Here is a 22,368-nt window from a genome sequence, read left to right on the forward strand (position 1 = left end):
CCGAGATGCGATAATGTGTTATATCGGCCTTCGGTATAATTTAAAATAATAACATAGGGCGTCATTTATTCCACGCGGTCGAGACCAATCAGAAAACGGCAAAACTCAGTCATATAACAAAACATCATATGAACCTCAACAAAGGTCCATAATTGATGTATATGCATGGCAACTTTTTTTTTTAATTTATACAATAAATATGTTAGTTTCAACATACACGTTATCATTACAGACTCCTTAAAGCACATAAAGAAATCAAAGTATGTATCTAAAAGTGGCAATTACACAAAATAAAAACTAAAAGCCTGTGTGGGGCATACGAAACTCCACCACTTCACAAGCATAATGTTATTGTCATACAAACAAACACTGTGTCATGCTAAAGACATTATCAAAATAATCACGGTTTTAAAAAAAATAGGTCCGTTTTTTCTCGACCGCCGAGTTCATACCCTTGATACTATAATATATATATATGTATACTATTGGTTAAAATTTTTCGTGCCAGGTCCCTGTGGAAACGATTTATCGCTCAACTGACATCCCTGACAAAACAATGCATCCTATTTATCGAATTTGATATCCTGTCATTTTGTTTCAGAAATTTTGGTGTCATTGCTTAATTCTCTTTCATACTTTGCTTATTTTTTGTTCTCTTTCTCTCAATCTCGGTTTTTTTCTAATTCTTTCTTTTTTTCTTTCTGCCAATTCCTAATTTTATATAAATGGCTCAGATCTCCCTCATCCTTTTGTTTGTTTTCTATCTTAACTCTGCTCTCTTCATCTTCTTTTTTATCAAAGTATTTGATCAAGTCGTTAGCATCTAGAATAAGTCTGCAGTGCCTCATTTTCTCAAAATCATTAGCAATTACAACAGATGTAATTGCAATGTAATGGTTAGAATAATATTCACAGTCATCGCAAATATTTATTTTCTTTTTACTAAGAGCAAAAATAACTGCACTGTTGCATTAATATCTGATCAGTGCAATTAGACAAAATATCGCTTAAAATAATCGAGAAAACTGTTTATCATACTACATACTTTCGTTGACAGAGACTTTCGCGGTGGCCGAGTGGTTAAGATGTCCCGACATATTACCACAAGACCTCCACCTCTGGGATGCGGGTTCGAATCCTATGTGGGGCAGTTGCCAGGTACTGACCGCTGGACGGTGGTTTTTCTCCGGGTACTCCGGCTTTCCTCCACCAACAAACCTGACACGTCCTTACATGACCCTGGCTGTTAACAGGACGTAAAACTAAACAAACCAAAACAAGGTCTAAGAAAGATAACTCTTATAATAGGTATTCCGCATCCGTTTTCGATATTATAAAGACATCCTTGCTTCCGGGATGTAGGGGGGTCGATAATACATTAAGTTTTCAGATTTATCAATCTATTATCGACCCCCTACCCACAAAATAAAATTAAGATATTTGCATATCTATCTTTCTTTAATCTGGTTAATGATGTTCACATCTCTTTGTTTACGTCCTAAAACGAGGAAAAAAGACAAGACAGAGTCAATAGATCTACTTCAGCGTACGGACTTCGCGCATTCTACTAACTCGTTGCGTAACAACATCGATTCTGAACTATGCCGTAAAAGTAACTTGCGTCTAGGTCAGTTTTCTGAAGTTTTCATTATTGTTTGAGACTATGGAATAGTCAAAAGATGCCTTAATTGAATGCAAATATATCAGCATCGAGTTATTTATGTTAACTTATAGTGGTCGATTACCTTTAGTTGAAGTTATTCGAATTTCGCGCGTTTTTTTTAACTCTTCTTTTTTTCTTTGACGCAAGCGACAACATTACCGCTTAACACATCCACAATTTTGTTTTGACGGGTAGGCAGCATGGCTGGTCAACATGAGACGCTAGTTGGAGCTGTTGATCAGGGAACAAGTAGTACACGGTTTTTAGTAAGTATTGTTGCATGCTGTTGATAAATATGTCATCTGACTTTACAAGACCTATATTCAGCAAAAACTATCTAGCTAGTTTGTAAGTAAATATGTCGTTTTATTCGCTGACAGTTGTTTGCCCTTCACCGTGATTTGTGAGTGTGGCGATATGTTTGCATTGTTTTGGGACAGCTAGGCCTAGTCCTACGGCCTAAGTAGGATCGGTAAACCTATGCTACTGTGGGTTAGTGTAAACATGCATATATGTAAGTGACGGCAAAAGACAAGTACAGATGAGCATGATCTGCAGCGAGCTGTTGTTGATATGTTGCTGTGAAAAAAGCAGTTCCGAGGACTTGTCTTAGTGTGTAGGTCTAACTAGAGCTTTTTCTCACTCCTTTGGGAATGGGGATCGTGGCTTTTAATTTGGGAAGTGTGCGACAAAACCAAGATTTTGGAAAAATTATGAAAAATACGAAATAAAGCATAACAAATCAGACTTTGTATAAGCCAATTCACAATATATGTAAAGCCTATATAAAGCCAACCTAAGTTCATATAATGTTTGTTTGAGAACTACAATAAACTTTGATTTTGTGGAAATTTAAAGGCTTCCAATTGGAAACATTAAGAGGAATTATCCATGGGGAATGAGCAGAAATTTGGCCGCCAAATCAGGCTGAAAAAAGCCCTGCTAAGATGAGGCATGCAAATGACAAGTAACAGATAATCTGCAGCGAGCTGTTGTTGATATGTTGCTGAGAAAAAACAGTTCCGAGGACTTGTCTTAGTGTAGGTCTAACTAGAGCTTTTTTTCACTACTTTGGGAATGGGGATCGTGGCTTTTAATCTGGGAAAGTGTGCGACAAAACCAAGATTTGGAAAAATTATGAAATACGAAATAAAGCATAACAAATAAGACTTGTCAGTATGTAGGATTGAATTTGAATATTGTGTTTTTTCTTATATTTTCGTGTATCTGTTACCTTAGTTAGAAGTGCTTTGCACTTCATGCTCTTTGGGCACGAAGGGCTGCGCCCTTATAAATTATATAATATATATAATATAAAAGAGTCTTAATTTGCATGCTGATTGATTTGCATTAGAAGAATATATATTTACTGGAGAGAGCAGTACCGGAGCAACACACAACCTCCCCATATGTATATAAAAAATGGCGGCCGCAAACTGAAGCTGTCGAGTGTGTAGGATTGAATTTGAAGATTGTGTTTTTTCTTATATTTTCGTGTATCTGTTACCTTAGAAGTGTTTTGCACTTCATGCTCTTTGGGCACAAAGGGCTGCGCCCTTATAAATTGAAAACGGGTTGGAATTAACATTTCATCTGTGCTACGACCAAAGCAACATACATTATATTGACTAATTGAAAAGTAAAATATGAAGAATGATATCTAATTTCACCCTGACAACATTAGCTATTTATAGATACAATGCAATCTATGTTGAGATATTGCTCATAACGTATATATAAATTATATACATATTAAGAGTTTTAATTAGCTTGCTGATTGTGCAATGTTATCAGCTAGTAACATAGCCATATATATTAATGGTTTAACAGTAATGAAATATATACATGTAGTTACAATTAATGAACACCCGTATAAATTTATTAATATTGAATGGCTGTTTTACTCTGGGTGCTTCAGCTTTTATTCAATGATCTTGGCTATTAAATGGATGTGTACATTGAACAGACAAAAAACAATATAATTATGCAATTGGCCGGCTCTCCAACAACAACAGATATTGGTAATCACTGAATAGAACAACAGTCAAATATGTATATAGTATGTGATAATAAATCAAAGCAGATACATGGTCTGTAGTTCATTGTCATAAGTGCTTGTAATCTTGAGCTCTGGACAGGCCCTATATATAGCTCCTTCCCAGAAATGATAATGTCTATATAGATAGCTTTATAACTACATTCTCTGTGTTTCAATATAAAGGTGAGCTATAAGTCAAACCATTTGTAAATAACATCTTATCAACAGCCACAGATAAATTTAAACCTTTTATGAGCTAAATATTTGAGGAGCCAGTCATAGGGATCTGAGAATTGGTTTCAGTTTACGGTATATCAATATATGCATGGACCCACCAGGGTGCCATAGACCATTTTTAAGATGTTTTCGGGGTATAGATAAAAGTATTTTATGGTGCCACTTTCTCGTGTATTAATGCATGAGCGATCACGAGACCTCCGCTGCAATCTCATTGGCTGATAATATGAGTAAAAAAAAAAGTTGTTATGCTTCTTTCGGGACACCATTGACATTAAGCGTAACCCACACAAATAAAAATAAATGCATATACAAGTTGTAAATGGGATACCTATCCTTCCAGGAGAATTAAAAGCTAGTACCTGCATTTAAGCAGTATAAAGTGAATGTGTGCATATACGTACATGTATCTTTAAAAATATTTCGCCTCTTGACCTTCTTTAAGTACATGGATACAAAAAAAAAAAAAAAGTGGTAAAATTCCATCTTGATCGAACTTCTTGAAATGGCGTAGTAACAATGATATCATATAGAGATGATGATAAAAAAACTACCAATTATGATAGATATAGCCATATGTGCGAAATGACAAAATATCTAAATCTGTGCAAAAATGTACAAATTATATAACAGTTATAATAAAGTATATAAATTATTCTTAACTTATTATCCTATCCATTTCATCTCTTTCCCTGCCCAATCATTTATGAAAATATACACCGATCGGAATATTGATCGGAATATGATATATGAATTCATGATCAATACAATTATATATATTATTCGGCAGTTTTATAATTCAGATCTACATAGCATCACCATGTATATAAAAAAGCTAAGAATTTTTTCATTTCAGTCAGATGAGTTGTATATTTATTTGGGATATTATAATATTATAAAAATGAAATAGATATATAGTTTGATGAAATAAAATTTTTGAAACATAATTCCATTTAAAAAAAAATAGTTATGTATATCATCATATATTTACAATAACTTTTCACCACCTTTAATGTATAAACTACTTTAAAAATCCATGAATTTGCTTTTGTATATATAGGATTTAGAAAAGAAAAAATAAGCTTGGGGGGACATTCAAGCGAGCTTGCAGGGAATGTATATTATAATATAAATGCAATTATTTGGTTAATGGAGTTTTATGTTTTCACCTTGTTTCCACAAAAAGGAGCAAATTACATATTATGTTGCATACAAAGATAAAGAATGACGGAGCGATTGAGCATGGCTGGTTCCCCATCACCTTCTCTTAGATTAACTAGGACAGAGACCGTATGATTTGACATTATATAATAAATGAAGGTGTATGTTAGCCTAGGGCATAATGTTAAAGTATGGGAGTCATTGCATTTATAGCCTAATGTACTCATACAACCTTCTCTGTAAATGTCTCACAGCTGCTGAACACTACATGTATATTACAGACTTTAGAGCTGCAAGCTCTGGTATCCTATATATAAAATATTGTATGCAATTCTGGTAACTAAATAGGGACATATGTGTGTTGTACTTAATTACGCAAACTTTGTAAAATAAATGTAACAGGGTTGAGGATTTACAATATATTTATTACCTGCCTCTGCCAGGGATGGAACTCGGGACCTCTGGATTACTAGTCTGACGCTCAACCGATCAAGCTAAAGAGAATTGAAGTTCTCTCTAGCCGAGCAATTTATTGCGGCTAGTATATTGACCAGGGTTACATACTCCCCCTCCAGAAATCAACTCGTCCTTGAGTTTCCAGGGGTCACAACGATTCCTTCGCAGGTATCATGAAGTATCATTCCCGAGTCCCTACGTAAGCGCCAGTGTAACAGGGTGCAGGATTTTCAATATATTTATTACCTGCCTTTGCCAGGGATGGAACTCGGGACCTCTGGATTACTAGTCTGACGCTCAACCGATCAAGCTAAAGAGAATTGAAGTTCTCTCTAGCCAAGCAATTTATTGCGGCTAGTATTGACCAGGGTTACATAAATCAACCAGCTTAGTACATGTAAGATGTTCCCAGTAGTGTAAATAATAAATATGAACTAGCTGTTTCAAGGTGACATGCCTATATTCATATCCAGGTAAAGTAGTATGCATACTATATACTCCAGGGATCTGCTGATCTCTTGTGTATTTATGCAGTGTTGGTATATATTGCATTATTTAATCTAGTTTTCAGTTCTGATAGGAATATGTATGTATGTTTATAACATAATTGCATTGTAAAAAATATTTATATTAAAATAATTTTTATGAAAGATATATCTATTAGTGTCTGAATCTGATGCTATAATCATCAATACGGTATGTACAATTCAGTTTGGGATATGAAATAACATCTTGAATTTTTTTTTCATGTTACAATCATTATTAGAGTATATATTCCTTTGATTTTTTTTGGCGAACATTATTTACGAAGGATAGCTTTCTTTTGGTAATAGAAACAGCTTTGATAAAAAGTATTTTAGATGAGAATTATTGCCAATTTCAAACCTGCTATAATATCTAAGAATGAAACCTATGAATATAGAGCAAGACACTTGTCTATTAATGATAGACCTATATCACTCCCATTCTTGTTGTAATTTACTATGTAATTGATCATGACCTTTCTATAAAGGACATCTCTATATAAAGGACATTTTTGCTAGCCTGTGTCACTTTGGTGTCCTTTGTAGACAGGCTTCACTGTAGTGGTCACTAGCACTTAGAAAAAGATGTGTGTCAGACTACATGTACGGATACGGTAGACACAGTTCCATGAACTTAACCTACTTCGGGTCAAAATGAGATGACATCAGAGATCACATGATTCAGACACTAGAATTTACTTATTCAGTTTGGACGTGCTTTTATCTTAGACAAAGATTTTCCTGACTGTTATATAGTGCATCTAATTAGCTATATACGATAGTTGTATAGTTTCCAGAATTACATTGAGAAACTAAATATATAATTATGAGCAGATTCAAAACACCTTTAATTATTCCTTATTCCATGATTCCACACACAGATGATATATATTTATTAGGTCATCTGACCCGAAGGGTCAGGATGACCTATAGTCCATCATGCACCGTCCGTCGTCGGCGTCTGCCGTCCGCCGTGCGCGGTGCGCCGTGCGTAAACTTTCCATTCAAACGACTTCTTCTCAATAACCATAAGGCCTAAAGTACTCATATTTGGCCTGTAGCATGCTGGGATGAAGGGCTACCAAAGTTGTGAAAATTATTGACCTTGACCTACTTTCAAGGTCACAGGGTCAAAAAGGCTGAAATCTTTGAACGACTTCTTCTCAATAACCATAAGGCCTAGAGTACTCATATTTGGCCAGTAGCATGCTGGGATGAAGGGCTACCAAAGTTGTGAAAATTTATGACCTTGACCTACTTTCAAGGTCACAGGGGTCAAAATAGGCTCAAATCTTTGAACGACATCTTCTCAATAGCCCATAAGGCCCAGAGTACTCATATTTGGCCCGTAGCATGCTGGGATGAAGAGCTACAAAAGTTGTGAAAATTAATGACCTAGACCTACTTTCAAGGTCACAGGGGTCAAATAGGCTCAAATCTTTGAACGACTTCTTCTCAATAGCCATAAGGCCCAGAGTACTCATATTTGGCCCGTAGCATGCTGGGATGAAGAGCTACAAAAGTTGTGAAAAGAAATGACCTTGACCTACTTTCAAGGTCACAGGGGTCAAAAAGGCTAAAATCTTTGAACGACTTCTTCTCAATAACCATAAGGCCCAGAGTACTCATATTTGGCCTGTAGCATGCTGGGATTAAGGACTACCAAAGTTGTGAAAATTAATGACCTAGACCTACTTTCAAGGTTACAGGGGTCAAATTAGACTCAAATCTTTGAACGACTTCTTCTCAATAACCATAAGGCCCAGACTACTCATATATGATCTGTAGCATGCTGGGATGTAGGGCTACCAAAGTTGTGAACATTATTGACCTTGACCTACTTTCAAGGTCACAGGGCTCAAATAGGCTGAAATCTTTGAACGACTTCTTCTCAATAACTGTAAGGCCCAGAGTACTCATATTTGGTCTGTAGCATGCTGGGATGAAGGACTACCAAAGTTGTGAAATTAATAATGACCTTGACCAACGTTCAAGGTCACAGGGGTCAAATAGGCTCAAATCTTTGAACGACTTCTTCTCAATAGCCATAAGGCCCAGAGTACTCATATTTGGCCCGTAGCATGCTGGGATGAAGAGCTACAAAAGTTGTGAAAAGGAATGAACCTTGACCTACTTTCAAGGTCACAGGGGTCAAAAAGGCTAAAATCTTTGAACGACTTCTTCTCAATAACCATAAGGCCCAGAGTACTCATATTTTGCCTGTATCATGCTGGGATTAAGGACTACTAAAGTTGTGAAAATTAATGACCTAGACCTACTTTCAAGGTCACAGGGGTCAAATAGGCTCAAATCTTTGAACGACTTCTTCTCAATAACCATAAGGCCCAGAGTACTCATATTTGGCCTGTAGCATGCTGGGATGTAGGGCTACCAAAGTTGTGAACATTATTAACCTTGACCTACTTTCATGGTCACAGGGGTCAAATAGGCTGAAATCTTTGAACGACTTCTTCTCAATAACTGTAAGGCCCAGAGTACTCATATATGGCCTGTAGCATGCTGGGATGAAGGGCTACCAAAGTTGTGAAAATTAATGACCTAGACCTACTTTCAAGGTCACAGGGGTCAAATAGGCTGAAATCTTTGAACGACTTCTTCTCAATAGCCATAAGGCCCAGAGAACTCATATTTGGCCCGTAGCATGCTGGGATGAAGAGCTACAAAAGTTGTGAAAAGGAATGACCTTGACCTACTTTCAAGGTCACAGGGGTCAAAAAGTCTAAAATCTTTGAACGACTTCTTCTCTATAACCTTGAGGCTCAGAGTACTCTTATTTGGCCTGTAGTATGCGGTGATGAAAAGCTACTAAAGTTGTGAAAATTTATGACCTTGACCTACTTTCAAGGTCACAGGGGCTAAATAGGCTTAAAATCTTTGAACGACTTCTCAATAACTGTAAGGCTCAGAGTACTTATATTTGGCCTGTAGCATGCTGGGATAAAGAGTTACCAAAGTTATGAAGATGAATGACTTTGACCTGCTGTCAAGGTCACAAGGGTAAAAAAGGCTAAAATCTTTGAACGTTTTCTTCTCAATAACCGTAAGGCCCAGAGTACTCATATTTTGCCTGTTTCATGCTGTAATGAAGGCCTACTAAAGGTGTGAAAATGGATTACCTTGACTTATTTTCTAGGTCACAGGGGTCAAATAGGCTCAATTCTTTGAATGACTTCTTGTAACTAACCGAAAGGTCCAGGGTACTCATATTTGGCCTGTGGCATGCTGGGATGAAGGGTTACCAAAGTTATTGAAATGAATGACTTGACTTTATTTCAAGGTCAAGGGTCAATTAGGCTTACATCTTGAATTTTGAACTTCTCAAATTCTGCCAGTGTGATTTAGCTGATACTTGCATATGAAATGATCCTTGTCATGGTCCTGACCAAAAATTATGTATGTATTTTTTTTTTTTATTCACAGATATTTTCCAGTAAGAACTTCTTCTAAAGTTCTACCCATGCAGTTTTGACTAACCGTTAAGGCCCTTGGGGCCTCTTGTTATAAGTGTTGCTAATCCGTCCTTTCTTCTGTATGTCCCTGTCCCGTTCTGTTCCACTCAGTTTCCATATACAGGCAGGAGATCAAATTGTGTGTCTTCAGATATACGATATAATGTCCTAGTGCTGGTTAGTCAAAGATATTTATTTGCAGGAATACGCTTGATCAATGAGTTGGTGCCGTGAATTAGTGAATTAGTGACTTACCACCAAGAAGAGATCAATCAACTGTTGCCCTATCGTCGGAAGGGTTAGTATTTTCTCCTGGATTGATGAGTAAATCTCTCACGTTTGTAACTAATGGTAATTAATAATCCTGTTTACCGTGTTGTCCCCGATAAAGGAATAGGACTTTCAGTTTTTAACCAATATCATAATACTTGTATTTACCTTCAACAAAAATATTGACAATTTTCAATTGATCTTAATGAGAAATTATAATAATATGAAATTATTAACCCCTATACTATCATTATAAATTTCCTGCTGGAAAGTTTGAATGGGCTACTGCCTATCTAGAAATTTTCTATACTGTATGGCCTTACAACTTGGTATGTGGTTCTATATACCTACATGATGTAGGTGAGACTATGTGTAGGTACCGAAACCTGATTACTGACCTGTAAGCTATATTATGACCTTTGACCTCAATCTTTAAAAAAACTTATAAAGGCTTTCTCTTCATAATTGATGTTCATGCACTAAAAACAACATCCTACTTTGTACGAGTTATCCAGGTGAGGGGAATATGACATTACATCTCATGTACAGTAGCCATGGGTGATATGTTGGATTAGTTTGTTAATATATCTGAAAGCTCCTTAACGTGCATCTTTTAATGGAATATATATATATATAATAGTCTGAACAGGGTCTTTAAACAAAATAAGAGACAATATTTACCTTATTGTTTTATTTACTTTGACAATTTAAAGTTAATACGTCTTTGCCTCTCAAATTAATATCGAAGTCTTGCCAAATTATGCACATCCATGCTTCTTATAAATAAGCTGTATGCAATGACGCATTTAACATTGACCTGTATTAGTTACTGTTTAAACTTGATGCAATCCTGCTGTTCAACCTTGACAGGGCATTTAAAAGCTAAATACTGTCTTTCAAACTATAATATGCTCTGAAAAATGATACACAGTCCTGCCTGTTAAATATGCAAGCTTCGACAAATTTAATTGATACAACCGTGACTGCCTAATAAAAAAACAATAGAATTTTTTCATTGTTTGTTTTTTACATTGTTTGTGTGTTTGTTACACAGATGGGTAGAAGAAGACCCTATCGAGATCCTAGCCTCTGTACTGACCTGTATGCAGAAAGCTGTCAACAACCTCAATGCCCTCAACATAAGTCCAGCAAGTATCAAAAGTAAGTATTGTTGGTTTACTACACTTTAAGCAACTAACATCTAACGCTCCATGAAACACCCTATGGGGAAGAGGATAATTAGTTGTTTTCAAGATTTGTTGAGGTTAATTGGCTTAGCAAAAAAGTGTAAAATGATTGTGACCATTCTGTCTGCTAAACATTATATTAATAAACGAAACATATAGACTTTCAGGGAGCCAATATCTTCAGTGACATGCTGAATTTTAGATGAGATTGGTCAATTTTAGCTGACTTGTCTGATTTAAAAAAAAAAACTTGTCTGAATCTTCAGAATTTGTCTTATTTTACAAAAACTTGTCTGAATCGGCAAGGAAAGTCTGAATAATTCAGATAAAACATAGTAATTTCAGACTTTCCTATTTCCTAGTGCTAGGGCATAATATAAAAGGTTGATTGTGCATTGCAATTAAAATAATGAATAACAAGACTATGAGTACCAGCCACTGATAATGTAAGTGTTCATTTCAGCTATTGGTATTACGAATCAAAGGGAGACTACTGTTGTCTGGGACAAACTCACAGGAAAGCCGCTGTACAATGCTATAGGTATGTTAACATAGATAACAGACACACTGTGGTTGATCTAATTCACTACACTGTCATACAGTCAGTCTAGTGCAACTGTTCAATTGCTGCATCCTTTGAGTGTGTCATGTTATAAATTTGCTTTGTGAATTTTCAGTTAGAATAAAACCAATGTGATGTAATATGATAGAAATTGATTTTATCCACATTATTGATTGTGATCTTAATGGAACTAGGGGCGCATTTATGTGTGTTGTTTGTCCATCTGTTTGTGTGTTGGTTGTCAATTACTCTGTATTTGTGTTGTTTGTCGATCATATTGTATGTATGTAAATTGTTTATCAATCTGTTTGTGTTTTGTTTATCGATCAATCTTTGTATTTGTATGTGTGTTGTTTGTCAATTGATCTGTATGTGTGTTGTTTGTCAATTGATCTGTATGTGTGTTGTTTGTCAATTGATCTGTATGTGTGTTGTTTGTCAATCAATCTGTATGTGTGTTGTTTGTCAATTGATCTGTATGTGTGTTGTTTGTCAATTGATCTGTATGTGTGTTGTTTGTCAATTGATCTGTATGTGTGTTGTTTGTCAATCAATCTGTATGTGTGTTGTTTATCAATCAATCTTTGTATTTGTATGTGTGTTGTTTGTCAATTGATCTGTATGAGTGTTGTTTGTCAATCAATCTGTATGTGTGTTGTTTGTTGAAGAACATGTATGTGTGATGTTTGTCAATCAATCTGTATGTGTGTTGTTTGTTGAAGAATATGTATGTGTGATGTTTGTCAATCAATCTGTATGTATGTAAATTGTTTATCAATCTGTATGTGTGTTGTTTATCGATCAATCTTTGTATTTGTATGTGTGTTGTTTGTCAATTGATCTGTATGTGTGTTGTTTGTCAATTGATCTGTATGTGTGTTGTTTGTCAATTAATCTGTATGCGTGTTGTTTGTTGATCAATCTGCATATGTATTGTTTGTTGTTCAATCTGCATGTGTGTTGTTTGTCCATCTGTATGTGTTATTCGTCCATCAGTATATATTTTGTCTTAGAGTATATGTTTTGTATGACCCTGATTATAATTTGAAATTGTAATTTTGCCTTGTTTAGTATGGCTTGACATGAGGACAGCAGGTACTGTAGACATTCTAGTCAACAAAACACCTCAGAAAGACAAAGACTACCTTAGGGTAAGATTAAATAATTACTGTGTATGTCACATTGTTGTAATAATTGTTATGGAGAATATTTAATAATTGTTATGGAGAATATTTAAGAACAAAACCCTGTTGACTTCACAGCATGTATTGATTATTGACTGTTACTGATATTTTGAACCACTGTTTTACTAATTTATCAATTTACCAGTGTGATCCAGTGTGTGCAACCAAATTTTGTTTCTATTTGATACCTGTTTTTATGGGTATGATTTATTTGCTTCTTTTTCTCCAGCCTAAATGTGGCCTTCCTATCACAACCTACTTCAGTGCTGTCAAATTAAGATGGCTGATTGACAACTGTGAGGAAGTGCGTACAGCAATCAAGGATGGCCGCTGTTTGTTTGGGACCGTTGACTCCTGGTTGTTGTGGGTAATTGATTGTTTGAATATCATGAAGAATGGGAAAAAAACACCCAAAAAATCCAGAATTATGAAGCAAGAGTTGCAGAATCAGCTGTAGGGTAAAAGTTATCTAGGCAAAGTATGAAGGACAAAATTAGCTAGTCAGACATCTAGGTTAAATAATTAGCTGATCATAGCTTACAAACCTTCATCCTCAGTGTTTCAGGGGCTACTATTACCATCATTATATCTACCTCAGCTATGTCATAGAAAAAGTGAAGGCAATTCAGGAGAAAAAACTGACCAATCAAAAGCCCCTATGGACTTCTTTTCAATATTACAGAGAGCAAATCCCAATTTCAAAGCTATACAGTGTACCATTATTTGATCCTTTTTGATGTACATCAAAAGACCGAACTACCTGTTTCATCTGTAATCGCACACGGAGCCTTCAGTTTTGCTATGACATAGTCCAGGGGTAGATGTTATGACAGTCACTCTGTCATTAACCCCTGGAAATGAGGATGGCCAACTTTGCAATGGAATAGAGTGTAACACTATGACAGCAGATTAATAGATAGATGCATAAGAGAATATTACATGATTATGACTGTATAGAGATAGGGATATATTTGTGGACACAATTATTAATACCAAATCTTTTTGAATGAATATTTTTAGATAACTTTTAGCTGGAAATTTGTCTGAAGGATATATAGCAGTGGATATTTTATAGTGTATAATAGTAATAATATGTTTATGTTTTGTTAAATCATCAGAACCTGACTGGTGGTAAGGATGGAGGAAAGCACCTGACTGACGTCACAAATGCCAGCCGGACCATGCTAATGAACATTGGATCCCTGGAGTGGGACATGGATTTACTCAAGTAGGCATTCATGGATGGTTTAGAGTAGACTACTCAAAGTACAAATTAATGTATTTGGAACATATAAATTGATACTGGCAAATTTCCTTTATTATCGGTGTTTTAAATTAATGCCATGGGCTTCCACAGGTATGTTTTGAAGTCAACACTTGACAAAGTCATACTATATTGAATCATATCTGATTGTGGTGAATCTTTGGTAAAAAAAAAGTTAATATTTGAAACAATGAGAATGCATATGAATAAAGTTTGGAAACAATATTTTTTCCTATTCTTGAATTTATTATTTACAATATGAGATAAGTGTGAGAAATCATTCAATGGTTAAAATTTATGCCATTTTTAAATACCATGCTGATGTTATTCTCTTAAGATTCTTTTTATTTCTTTCTAGGTTCTTTGACATTCCTAAAGAAGTTTTACCTGAGATCCGAAGTTCCTCAGAAGTGTATGGACAGCTTGTGTCTGGTCCTTTAAAGGGTCTCAACATTTCTGGGGTGAGTTTTTTCAGGCTCTCAATAACTCCTGTATGTATTTAAAATTGGAGACAACTCTAGTCTTTATATTTTGTTTTCTGTCCTTTAACAGAAATTTAACAGAAAAATTCTGAATTTTAAAGATGTTAATGTATAGGTAGTTAGAAGATGGAGGACAGCTGTTAGTAATACACAGAAAAAAACTTATGATCAACCGTCAGTACTTGGCCACTGCCCGAGACACTGCCGGAGACAGACAGACAGACATTGTTTAAATCCTCTCAGCTGTCCACCACCTCCTAAACCTGTTAATCCTTAAGTGACCCTGCATGGTAGTTACCATGTAATATAGGACATAAAACAAATATCAGAGTATATAAGGGAGATCATTACTAACTTCTGATCTTTGTTATGTTTTTAGATACTCGGTGATCAGCAAGCAGCATTAGTTGGTCAAATGTGTTTTAAACCAGGACAAGCAAAAAACACGTAAGTATAATCATTCATGACAAATGTGTTTACAAAAATCAGGTTTCTGATTTTAAGGTGTTTTGCACGAGGACAAACATGAATCATATTTGTTTGAAAAACAACTATTATTATTGTAAAACCATGATTACATTAATATAATATCAACAATATCAATGTTGTACTAAGTTACTTCACCTGTTACAGGTATGGCACTGGCTGTTTCCTGTTAATGAACACTGGTACAGAGGTAAGCCACTTGTATGTTGGTTCTTGATATGTCCTCAGTAATGCTATTCCACAACCATTTTGACCATTGAGATTTGTTCAAATTTGTCTCCTTATGATTCATATTAAGGGTCTTCATTAGAATCTTTGATATTTTCTATACCTGATATAGAACGGTTTTGTGTGCTATTTTCTATACCTGATATAGAACGGTTTTGTGTGCTATTTTCTATACCTGATATAGAACTTTTTTGTGTGCTATTTTCTGTACCTGATATAGAACAGTTTTGTGTGCTGTTATAGTTTGATTGACACAAGTAAGTTGGTCCTTTGTCTTAATCTTCTAGACCGTCCAATGAGTCTACTTCTCAAAACACTTCTTCATACAATGTGGCATGTACATCTATTGCAAACATGTTATCGATAATGAATGCGTTCCTGGTAACCTAGGTTTACGTGAAATGTCACAAACAAAAGATGTCTCTATTTTAGGTGTGCGAGTCGAGCCATGGCCTGCTAACCACAGTTGGCTACCAACTGGGAAAAGACAAACCAGTAATTTATGCTCTTGAGGTAGGAGCTGTTTGTGTGCTATGTATGATTGTGATGAATTGTATTTTCTTTGTGTTGTAAATTATTATAGAAAGTACTACAATTGTGCAAATTTATCTGGTTTGTGGTAACATGTTCAAAATAAGAAATAAGTATGTTTTCAATATTTCCACTGTGACATAACATAATTTCATTATATAACTATATCCTTCCAGTAATTTTGTTTGTTTCCATCAAATTGAAATCATGTTACTATTTGTCCTCTCTCCCTGTATAACCCTTCTTTGTATTTTATAGGGGGCTGTAGCTATAGGAGGTGCTTGTGTTCGCTGGCTCAGGGACAACCTCGGTATCATCAAGACCTCAGCTGAGATAGGTCAGGCCTATACACTTTCTGTTGTTGTATTTCTGATTTCATAATCATTATGGTTGGCATATTTGATAATACATTGTTATTAAGTTTTTAGTTAGTCTAAGAATATATGTTTATACCTGGTTTACAGCTATTAGCAAGTCTGATGATAAACATTTAGATACAAATTGGAATAATGAAATAATGGCATTCTATATTATATAAGCAGACAACAACAAACACCTTAAAACCCTGGAAACTTAAATATAGGTATGAGTGGACCAAATTGTGCCAGTCGTAACGTTAGTCCCTAATTGTGTGTATTTTACAGAGGAGCTAGCTGCTGGTGTTGACTGCGTTGGTGGGTGCTACTTCGTGCCAGCATTTTCTGGTCTGTTCTGTCCATACTGGCAATCTGATGCTAGAGGGTAAGTGAAGTTTAGCTCAACACCAAAATCCATTTTTGTCCCAAATAAACTGTTTTGGAATTGTGCTTCATTTTCTTAGCTATCGTAGCTATAATCTTTTTGTTTTTGATGAGGTACCTCATTACCTGAAAAAAAAATTTCATTACAGATAATGTTTTTATTTTTTTACCAATGGTTTTATGTTTTCTACAGAGTGATATGCGGACTAACTCAATTTACAACTAAATGTCACATAGCCAGAGCTGCACTGGAGGCTGTGTGCTTCCAGACAAGGGAGGTAAGCATACTTTAGTATAAAAACAAGGGAGGTAAGCACCTTTATAGCATTTAGAAAAGGGAGGTGAGCACCTTTTAGCCCTATTTTCGGAAGCCTTTTGAGTTAGAAAAGGGAAGAAAGCATCATTTTAGTGCTTTTAAAAGAAAATTGCTGTATATATTCAAGCAATCTGATTAAAAGCGTATTCTTATTTTCACCTCACTTTACACCTTTATACTCCCAAATACATCAGAATTAGTTTAAACATATGTATACTATCTAGCTACAACAACTGAAAATAACGTTTTGTCAATAAAATGCATGTAGCTATGTTGTACGGACGAATTGACTTCATGCATGGAAATTATTCTGACAGCGCTGCAAATTATTTAAGTCCTTTCTTTACCTCTATCAAATGATTGTATGCATGCAGAACAGAATTGTTTTACCTATTAATTACTGATAGTATGTAAATGATAAATCCTTCTGTTGTTTTTCAGATCCTCGAGATAATGAATGAGGAGAGTGGTATTCCTTTGATGTCATTACAAGTAGACGGAGGGATGACTGCAAACAAATTACTCATGCAGATGCAGTCTGATCTACTTGGTATCAATGTCGGTAAGTCTGTAATATCATCTTAATTGATATCAACATATCAAAGTCTCACCAAGGCTTTTTATTGTTGAGAGGTCATCAAGGTTGTGAGTTCTCAAATTAGGTATTTGGTGGTCTAATTTGAAATTCTTCTGCTGAGAATATGATAGACTGCATGTAAATATTGCAAACACTACGTTGCTTTCTTATCATGATAATTTAACAGAATAAAATAACTGACGTTTGCACTTCATGCCGTAGCTCAAGAATTTGACATTGGCACCTCACACCTTAACTCCAGAATTATCTAAACATGCTCAGTAAATATGTGTCTTTGTAGTGCGACCGTCCATGCCAGAAACTACAGCTCTGGGGGCTGCCATGGCTGCAGGTCATGCTGAGGGTATTTGGAATATAGAAGACAGCGCAGCAGCAACCATCACTACAGATACCTTCACTCCAGCCATCAGGTCTAAAGGTTTGTTTTCAGACACAATCCTGTTTCCAACTCTCTGGTATTATGTTCTATCAATATTAAGGACATATCCTCTGGTACGCGATATCAGTATGAAAGTAACAAAGGTCATATAAAAAGACATCCTGCCTTGTGTATTGTCTAATAAAAGCTCAAAAGCTAAAGTTTACAAAGGACTTATAATTACAGGTCCATACTACGGAAGGACTCTTAGATCACAGGTCCTAAAACTATCAAATAGAAAAATGGCCAGTTAGTGTTATTACATGCGTCATTCATATAACTGCTGGTATGTGGTACATTGTATATACCAATTCTGTGATCAAAGATAATTAATATGTACATTATTGAATTTTTATGTCTTACATTATCATACCAAGTATGAGTAAATATGAAATGTCTTATTATACCAAGTATAAGTAAATATGAAATGTCTTAGCATACCAAGTATAAGTAAATATGAAATGTCTTATTATACCAAATATAAGTAAATATGAAATGTCTTATTATACCAAGTATAAGTAAATATGAAATGTCTTAGCATACCAAGTATAAGTAAATATGAAATGTCTTATTATACCAAGTATAAGTAAATATGAAATGTCTTATTATACAAAGTATAAGTAAATATGAAATGTCTTAGCATACCAAGTATAAGTAAATATGAAATGTCTTATTATACAAAGTATAAGTAAATATGAAATGTCTTAGCATACCAAGTATAAGTAAATATGAAATGTCTTAGCATACCAAATATAAGTAAATATGAAATGTCTTAGCATACCAAGTATAAGTAAATATGAAATGTCTTATTATACCAAAGTATAAGTAAATATGAAATGTCTTAGCATACCAAGTATAAGTAAATATGAAATGTCTTATTATACCAAATATAAGTAAATAAAAATGAAATGTCTTAGCATACCAAGTATAAGTAAATATGAAATGTCTTATTATACAAAGTATAAGTAAATATGAAATGTCTTAGCATACCAAGTATAAGTAAATATGAAATGTCTTATTATACAAAGTATAAGTAAATATGAAATGTCTTAGCATACCAAGTATAAGTAAATATGAAATGTCTTATTATACCAAGTATAAGTAAATATGAAATGTCTTAGCATACCAAGTATAAGTAAATATGAAATGTCTTAGCATACCAAATATAAGTAAATATGAAATGTCTTATTATAAAAAGTATAAGAACATATAAAATATCTTAGCATACCAAATATAAGTAAATATGAAATATCTTAGCATACCAAATATAAGTAAATATGAAATGTCTTATTATACCAAATATAAGTAAATATGAAATATCTTATTATACCAAATATAAGTAAATATGAAATGTCTTAGCATACCAAATATAAGTAAATATGAAATGTCTTAGCATACCAAGTATAAGTAAATATGAAATGTCTTATCAAATAATTTCTTAGTTCACCTGTGACATGGTCTTTTACCAGAGCAAATGTTAATAAACTTTATGATATATACAGAACGTGATGAGCGTTTCAATAGATGGAAGTTGGCAGTTGAGAGGTCTATGCATTGGGAAGTTCCTACTCCAATTCAGGGTAAGTGTTAAACCTAGCATCATCAAACACTTTACTGTCACTATACTTTGTTCTAACTTTTAATTAGTTAATTAGGGTAAACATACTCTCGCACTAATGTTTTCGTTGGCTAGTGTGGATTATGCGTACATAGTAATGCACAAATTTCAACTGTGCACGCTATAATGAAAGTCACTGTCTTATCCCATTGAATACACTTTGTCATAATTTAGTGACATCAACCTTTGATAAACATGATAAAAGAAACTTATCAGTGACATTCTTCTATGAATTAAAAACATTGAGACATTAGGCAGTATTAGGGTATTTTTATTTTATGTTTTATCAATATTGCTAGTATCCTCTCAGAACTTCTTACTCAAAAATTATAGTTAATCATCCAACAGATTTGAAATTGCAGGAAATTTTCAATATCGATAGCAGACTACACTGCTAGACTGCTGTCTGTAACCATGATGTTCTAAAAGTTAAACGTGTACACCAACATTAAGCTATCAGTTCTTTTTACACTCTATGATTTTGTTGATATTCATAAATCTTATTGAAAATTTAATAACAATATGGCATATAACTAATACCTGTGTTTTACCTATGGAAGAATAGGGCGGGTACCCAGTCTCTACCGAAGTCTCGCGGGCGGACTCTATTTGTGGACCAGCTGTGCCTTATTACTTGCAGCAGAACTTTTACACAAGAGGTAACATTTAGCCAGGTTGTAGGTACTTATTTTACTCCAATTTTATTATTTTTTATTTGTATATTAAATATATTTTTATGATGTTGAGATCTTTCCAGCACCTATATCATAGATACCCGCGGTGTCACAATGAACCATACATATCAGACCAAAGTTTGCTCATTCTAGTCTTTACTCATTATTATGTATATAGATGTTAAAATGTTTAAAACTGCATTCGGGGCTATTCCATAATTATCGGTTTTTCAGAGGAGGATATTGTTTAAAAATTATAAATTGTTGATAAATTCTCATTTTATTGAATTGTTTTTATATCTTAACATGTTATGTATGTTTTATGTAACCATGCAAACTTATTCAAAAATACTAAATAACAGTTTCCATTTATTTTTGCTTGTATTGCTTGTTATTTGTTAGGTAGGTAGTTTCAGTTTTCATTAAAAAGTATAAATTTACAATGAAAAAGTAAAACAAAAAACACCACATGAATAATTGTGGAACAGCTCTAATGCAAATTAATATCTGTTCACACTCTATTTCACTTATCTGTCTATTAGCTTTAATTTGTAAGTAGTAAGATCTGTCAGATTACACAGAGAAAGTGGATTTGTTATTATTTGTATAGTCAGTGTGTATATTATGTTCTAACATATTGAACTGCTTTCCAAAAAGTTCCATGATGTTATACATAAAGTACATGTGATATCAGAAACATAACACAGAGATTGGTATCTCCGCCATATTTACCATTGAAAGAGGTACGCTTATATGTTTCTGGTAATATTAACTATATTGTTATATGAATTAACTTTTTTTTAAAGTTTGGTTTACATAGATTTATTTTCAATAACTTATTTTTTAATTTTCTTAAAATGAAACAACTAGTATATTTCAGTATGTATCTCAGTAGTTAAGCATAATGATAAATGTAGTATATTGAATATTTATAACATTAAAATGCTGTAGAAATTTTTAGTTCAGAGATGAGAAGCATGCAAAGAAATTACAGATTCAATTGACCGCATTAGTGATATATCAGAGATTAAGAGAACATTGTAAGTTAAATATCAAAAAGGATTTTAGTTAAATCCAAAAATGTGTACATTCGAGAACAGTTGCTGAAATCTAACTACTGGTAATAAAGATAATTGCTAATTTAAAAAATGCTTGAATGTTGAAATGTGTATGAACAAGGTTTATCAAAGGTATGTACATTATCTCGAATGAGACAGCTTTACTAAATGATAAAACTTCATCAAATGATAAAGCTTCAACTTCGCTTAATGATACTGCTATATCAGATAATACCGCTTCATCAATGCTTGACAAAGCTTCAGCTTCACTGAATGAGAAAGTTGACAAATCATAAAATGATATAAAATTGCTTCCTAAGATGATGTTGATACTCATTATAATATTATGGAGATTACGCTGTGTGATATATTCTACACATATCATGATTTTCTTACAAATGTAGTGATGATCTTGTTCTCAAATTGAACAATAATGCCTACCGTATAAAAAGTTTAAATTATTTGCATTTATATTGTTTAAGAATGAAGTGATTGCGAACAAATTATGTGTATTTATGATGTTTAAGGACGAAGTGATTGCGAACAAATTATGTGTACTTATGATGTTTAAGAACGAATTATGTGTACTTATGATGTTTAAGAACGAAGTGATTGCGAACAAATTATGTGTATTTATGATGTTTAAGGACGAAGTGATTGCGAACAAATTATGTGTATTTATGATGTTTAAGGACGATTGCGAACACATTTGTGTGAGATTAATTACATTTTAGATTTTAAAGAGATAATATTGAATTTAATGCATTTGAAGTGAAACATGTTTTTATCTGTTATAAGCTAATTAATACTCTTTCAATAGTATATGAGATATGAAATATGTTATTGTACAACATATTATTGTTCAATAATCAAACTATAAAATTGTAAGTGCTTCATTATCATGTGAAAACTCTGTACATATGTCTATAACGAAACCCAATCTTTGTACTGAAAGACTGTTTTTGTCAATCTTTTTGATATGTTAACCCTATATGTCTATTTTAAACGGTCAAAGAATGTGGGACTCCATGTAAGCTGTACTTTTTAATGTTTACCGAGTTTGTCCTACAAGACGTATTTGATACACGTGATGTGTCCTTTTTGAAACTCCTCTAATGAACTAAACAAATAGGTATCATTAACATTGGTCGGGGCTTATTGAGTTATATATATTTATTAAATGGCGGAAATTTCCCCAGGCTA

At 33.9% G+C, this 22,368-nt stretch overlaps 1 protein-coding gene across 1 annotated transcript; it reads left to right on the plus strand.

The window, feature by feature from the left end:
* Positions 1-9,062: 9,062 nt before the first annotated feature.
* On the plus strand, positions 9,063-21,744 carry LOC138317213 (glycerol kinase 3-like). Its single transcript, XM_069258765.1, has 17 exons — positions 9,063-9,097; positions 10,874-10,980; positions 11,470-11,547; positions 12,640-12,719; positions 12,982-13,119; positions 13,871-13,980; positions 14,375-14,477; positions 14,878-14,945; positions 15,132-15,174; positions 15,645-15,725; positions 16,002-16,080; positions 16,388-16,484; positions 16,677-16,761; positions 17,241-17,361; positions 17,678-17,815; positions 19,318-19,395; positions 19,994-21,744. Exons 1-17 carry the CDS (start codon positions 9,063-9,065, stop codon positions 19,996-19,998), a joined length of 1,446 nt encoding a protein of 481 aa, XP_069114866.1. The 3' UTR covers positions 19,999-21,744.
* Positions 21,745-22,368: the final 624 nt, after the last annotated feature.

The sequence above is a fragment of the Argopecten irradians genome, chromosome 3 (assembly GCF_041381155.1).
Source record: "Argopecten irradians isolate NY chromosome 3, Ai_NY, whole genome shotgun sequence".
Taxonomy (NCBI): domain Eukaryota; kingdom Metazoa; phylum Mollusca; class Bivalvia; order Pectinida; family Pectinidae; genus Argopecten; species Argopecten irradians.